The following is a 6,374-nucleotide window of genomic DNA, read 5'->3' as shown; positions in this document are numbered from 1 at the left end:
ACTCAGATCCCATCAAAATCTATTAAAAATATGATTTTTATCTAAACCAAAAACTCACTTAATAAACGAGTTGAGTGTAAGAACAATTTATAAATACCAATATAAGCATAGATTGCCATCTATTTCATTATTCATTACATTACATTTCAATTCATTTTTCATTCACACGTTCGATACGTGAAAGTTTCACAATAAAGGAGTGCTTCCACCAAACTAGTCACTTTGAGTCGAGTCTCTAATTTTACAGACTCATTCGCAGTATTTTACATCTAGGTTGTTTAAGTAGTTGCAACTTGACTTGACTTTAGATAGACATCCAAAACCCCATAATCTCCATTGTCAAATGCAGCCAATATTCCACATTAGCTACATATGCCAAGGCGCAATTTCATGCAATCAAGAAAAATATTTATCCTTGATTTTGACATCCAATCAAATTAATGAAATAAAAAAATGGGAATACAGAAACAAGAAAATAAGAAAACAGTTGAAAAATTCATGTGGTTACAGGGTCAATATCAGATTATCAGTTGGTAGTTCAAGTTGGAACAAATGCATGTGCACTCTCTCTTCATCTTTGTGTTATGACTTAAACAAATTTTGATTTTTCCGTTTCTCGTGGTTCTCAGCCCTTAATTCTGCTAACTTGTCACTTTCTGCTATGCTATCTTCCATTTTTCTATATAAATACTCACTCAGTACTCCCATTTTTGTACTCACCTCTTCAATCCCCTTCTCTCTTTAAACTACATTTTATTGTGTTTCTCAATGGCTATCCCTGCAGTATCCATGTTTTCTCTTGTACTTTTCTTCTTCAACTTTTGCCTTCAAGGAGTGTATGGTGACTATGGAGGATGGCAGACTGCTCATGCTACCTTCTATGGTGGAGGCGATGCGTCCGGCACAATGGGTATGCTTTTTCTTCGTTTCTACTCGAGAATGCTTGGTATATCTACTAGACAATAGATGTAATTTTAAAATTGAGCCGTTCTATCCAATAATGTGTACTAAACGTAGACTAGTGTGATCATTGAACATTATTAAAACTCGTGTTTCATTATAAAACATCAATCTTATTAACAGAGGTAGTCCAAGTCCTATTAGTATTTTTATACTTAATCGACACTAAATTTTAACATTATCAGGCATGAAATTCTGAGTCTATTGAGTCTCTCTCTCTCTAATCGTCGAAGAATTATTCTAACAAATGATGTTACAGGGGGTGCCTGTGGATATGGAAACCTGTACAGCCAAGGTTATGGCACAAACACTGCAGCACTAAGTACTGCTCTATTTAACAATGGGTTAACTTGTGGCGCGTGCTACGAGTTAACTTGCAACGGTGACCCCAAATGGTGCCTCTCGGGAACCATTACAGTCACAGCAACAAATTTTTGCCCTCCCAACCCATCTCTGCCGAACGACAACGGCGGGTGGTGCAATCCGCCCCGTCAGCACTTTGATTTGGCTGAACCGGCTTTCTTGCAAATTGCTCAATACCGTGCTGGAATTGTTCCGGTTTCTTTCCGAAGGTCAGAATTTTAATCAATTGTTAGTTTGCACTATTCTAGTGTTTACTTCACATTTCTGCACAAGCAAATTCACTCAAAATCAAGTTCGAGAGTAAAATTTAGTGCATCTTTCGTTGAAAAGAAAATAATACTACGTACAAACTCAAAACTTTTCTTTATTTTTTAACCACATATTTTCTACCAATTTACTATTGCAAAATACATTTTTAACAAAAAATGAGGCTCAAACGTGCGTTTAATATATTAAAAAAATTGATACTTTACGCAGATTCAGAGATGAGATAAACAAGATACGGTCTTTCAACTTTTACTTAGGCACCACACTTTTCCTAATCTTGATGTAGCGGGCTAGCTTATTTTGACTAAACCTCATACTATGAATGAATCAACTTATTTTGACATTACCAACTTATACATTCGTATCTTTACGAATCAACTGGGAAATCCAAAAATTAAGGTTTCTGCAACATACTTCGAGAGACTACACTATAATATACAAAATCTTTGGTGAAGAAAGAGAAATTAAAATAAACAATTTTGTAGATCTTACCGTCAACTATTGCCTATATTGGTCAAGTTTTGAAGATTTCTTGCTGAAACATTGTTTATTGGTGTTTATAGGGTGCCCTGCGTAAAGAAGGGAGGAATAAAGTTCACAATAAATGGTCATTCCTACTTCAACCTTGTGTTGATAACCAATGTTGGTGGTGTGGGTGACGTACATTCAGTATCAATCAAGGGTTCAAAAACAGGATGGCAACAAATGTCAAGAAATTGGGGCCAAAATTGGCAGAGCAATTCCTATTTGAACGGCCAAAGCCTCTCGTTTCAAGTCACCGCAAGTGATGGAAGGACAATCACTAGTGGCAATGTCGTCCCAGCTGGTTGGCAATTCGGACAAACATTCCAAGGCGGGCAATTTTAGTTCCGTTAATTGAAAATTCATAGAAACATTTGGAAAAAATTCGACTTTAAAGATTAAGTTTGGTATTAGTCAAGATGGGTTGCCGGAATATGTCATGATTTGGACAAGTCAAGTCTATGACAAGTACCTCTAATGATGTGGTGGCTGGATAGCACCCGCATAAGCCTACTTATCATAGTTTTTATAGTTATTGTTTGTTTGTTTGTTTTTTTTTTTTTTTTCCATATATATAATTCAAATGGTGGCAAAGATTGAATGAAGCCACCTAAATATCATATAAGTTTGTAAGTAAAAATCTTATTCAATGCAAAATCTGAACTTCGAGCAACTTATGTATGACGTATTTGCCTTCTAATATTAGCATATTCTGATTACACATGTTAAACGAGTGCCCTATAACATGTAGCGTCAGTAGTTTAGGTTGTACGACTTATCCTCCTATAAGATCGCCCAGCCAAACCTATCCAAATCTTGTTTTCCTACCTTCATTCTCAGTCATCTTTGATCACGTACATCACGGGGATACTAATCCAAACTAAACATGACCAGTCTAAAAAGCCAAGTCAATCCAAGACAGCCATGTAATGCCCAAACATGGCTGAATTGATTCAAACTTGGGTGGCCCGACCATTTTGTACGTCTAATCTTAACCACGTCTACTAAAAATTGCCAAGACAAATCTCTTGGGACCCAACCCAACATATTCACAGATGATCTAGACATGAGGGAAGGGGGAGAAAACAACCCCTAATCCCATATATAGAGTCCACCTGTCGATCAAGCTTGCACAAGTAAAGTTGTATCCATTCTCTTCGTGTTCTACACAATTCGACACCTCAAGCCCTTGAGAGCACACGTATCAATCAAGCTTGCAAAAGTAAAGTAATGCCAGTCTTGTCGTGCCCCGAACAATCCGAAACCTCAAGCCTCGAGAACATCAACTAACGATTAGATTTGTCTTGAGTATACACTAGTCAATGTTGAGAATATTCGATGTCTATTTATTTACTCTAGATATGCAAACTAACGGGTCAAGAAAAGGTTATTAACATTTTTCAAAACAATTACAATGTAGTTATAATTAACATTTAATTTAATTTAACTTTAATTGGATTTATTTTATCATACCAACTATACTAATATTCTAGCACCAATGGGTGGATGCTAGTTGGCATTATTCAATTTCACCTTATTAGGATACCATTGTTTATTTTATGGTAAGGTCACTAGATGTTTTTCATTACAAAAACAGAAAAATAATCACAGATATAACTCCACAAAAAGATTTCAAGACCAGTGAACACAAACACACACGCACACAAAAAAAAAAGAAAAAAAAAAGGTTCTTGTTTGCTACAATACTGATCCTCTGGTTTTACGTCCAGCTAGAAATCTGAAGAGAGCATGATTAAAAGGTGCCATTGAAAAAAAGAAAAGAAAACGATTAAAAGAAAAGACGATTTGCTTTATCATAGAGCGCCTAATTGGAATTAAGGATCCTTTTCCTTGGACAGATTCCTAGATAATCTACTAATTACACTTTCATCGACAATTTTATAATGCTTTGAAAACTTTTGGTGGATCATACCAGCATATCGATCCACACGATCTTCAAATTTATTGTACAAAGCTGGAACTGTGATAGAAATGACGATTCCTGCAACGCGTTGGAAAAATTGTAAGAGATCACAACAAAAGGGATTTAATCGTTATATATATATATATATCAGTAGCAAGCCAAATGCAGTCGACATTACCAAGTCACATTACCAGTCAGAGACACAGTAGTACCCCAAACATGCTTAAAGCGTGTAGGGTTAAGTTATGTTACACCCTCGCACAAGTTGAAGTTGCAGCGAAGATTAAGCCCCTGTTTGGTTTAGATAAACATTAGATTTTTAGTAGATTTTGATAAAAGTTGTAAGTCTTATAAAATGTGTGGTTAAAATTTATTGTTCACTTTGACTTAAATTTTAATCCAATTTTTTGGTTGAACCAAACAGGGGCTAAATATAAACGCAGTTAAGGTCTACTTTATCCTTTGTAAAGGACTCTTTACCCACAAATAATGTAATGTCATGTGAAACTATAAGTACTAGACACCATTAGATCCACAATACCCCCCAACCCCAAAAAAATTAAAAATTCAATACCCACTTTGCTAAACACTAGGTTCCAGACCGCCTTAGGGTCGGTTAATAGGATCCTATCTACAATAGTGGAAAGAGATGATCTCGAACCCATAAATTTTCAACATCATATTTCATATCCTAAGACTCTTTTGGTCTTGCTTTTCTATATGCGACTTCAAAGCAAGCTATACATCTCCCAACCAAACCAAAGAAGATGAGAAACTGAAAGGAACGAGACCTCTGTTAAAACAAGAAAACTAAGACCTAAAAAGGAACACCGAGTATACACACATATACGCACATCCGAACACCCTGCTCCTCCACTTTTTTTTAACTGAGCCCTAATTTTTCAACTTGCGTAGTTTTAACTGAATCCTTTTTCAAAAGCTATGCTGGGAACTGGATTTGACTGCATGAGCTCAATATTTCATACCAATAACATCAGGCATGGCACAAGCAATTTGTTAATATAAGTAAATGACCCCACAGATGAAAGAACAGCACAATGCACGAAAGTCATTAGTAAAAGGCATGGTACAAGAGAAGTCAAAAGACCGAATGATGAATTTATATACCTATGTATAAGAGAGTGAAGAAAGATATCAGGCTACCAATGACGGACAAAAGCCACAAAGCAATCACCACCTGCAAGTTTTAGAGATATAATATACCGTCTCTTTATCTGGAGCCATTCAATAAAGTTGCAATTGATAAGAAAGTTACACATGCATTTATTGTTTTGTTAAATCAGTCACATAAAAAATGAAAGCAGCTAAATCAACACCTCAATATGTTGATCCACTCCCACAAAAGGTGAGTTTAGATACTTTTGTCATTTGACATTATGCCCCTGTTTGGCCCCCATTATGTGGAAAAATTAATGGATGGAATAGTATTTTTTTGAAAATGAGTGGTTGAAAAAGAAGGAAAATTTTTCGATTTACGTGTCATATTATTTTATTGAAAATTGTGTGGTTGAAAATAGGAGAGAGAAAAATGAAATGTAATGTAATGAAAATTAATGGGGCTCAAACGGGGGCTATGAGTCAAGTGCACAGAAAAATTTTGTTATTATCATCTCTTTCTCTCTATATTGAAAAAATATATAAATAAGGATAAAATAGATACTGATATCTGGTTCTCTCTTCTGTTCCATATCAGGTGTCAATTCTTCTTTGATTCAAAAGAAGAAGTACCATTCGAATAAAACCATCAAAGCAGAAAATTTGATTTCTATAATAGGAAATGTAATAACATTATGAAAACACAGATGCAACTCTGATTTAGATGAACTTGGCCTAGTGGTGATTGTCCTCACCTCCAAGTAAATAGTAAGACTAATGTGTTTTGGCGCCTTGACCCATCATCAAGAGAAGAATTCTGGAGCCTTATGTAAGTATTTAGAAGACATATAAAGTATTGCAGAGTACTTGGTATCCAGTTCAACACGCAATCAGTGGTTTAGGGTTGACAAGTAATATTGACTAAGCAAGCCATAAATGCATTGTTAAAGAGAACTGACTCAAAAAAAGAGTTGCATGAATGAAAGCTCAGTTATGAAACCGCCGATGATAATATCATCAACAAGGTTGGTACTAATTTGAGGATAATATAGAATAAAACATTCTGCCGAGACTCATTCCAAAATGACCATAAAGTTTATGAGAAAAGGTTAAGCCTATTGAAGTGCCCCATACAGTTCATGAAACTAAAACTAAACTACAATGGCGGTAGATGGTACAAGCGGTAGTAGTAGCCAAGTTATCAACAAGAATTATATCCACC

General features: G+C 35.5%; 1 protein-coding gene across 1 annotated transcript; it reads left to right on the top strand.

Annotated features, from left to right (window-relative positions):
• The first annotated feature begins 638 nt into the window (after window positions 1-638).
• On the top strand, window positions 639-2,796 carry LOC111385342 (expansin-A8-like). The gene is made up of 3 exons (XM_023009724.1): window positions 639-910; window positions 1,220-1,532; window positions 2,154-2,796. The coding sequence occupies exons 1-3, from the start codon at window positions 769-771 to the stop codon at window positions 2,455-2,457; spliced, it is 759 nt and encodes a 252-aa protein (XP_022865492.1). The 5' UTR covers window positions 639-768; the 3' UTR covers window positions 2,458-2,796.
• The last annotated feature ends 3,578 nt before the right edge of the window (window positions 2,797-6,374 follow it).

Source organism: Olea europaea, unplaced genomic scaffold (assembly GCF_002742605.1).
Source record: "Olea europaea var. sylvestris unplaced genomic scaffold, O_europaea_v1 scaffold3130, whole genome shotgun sequence".
NCBI lineage: Eukaryota > Viridiplantae > Streptophyta > Magnoliopsida > Lamiales > Oleaceae > Olea > Olea europaea.
The sequence above is the reverse complement of the archived record's forward strand: the minus strand, read 5'-3'. Positions and strand labels throughout refer to the sequence as shown.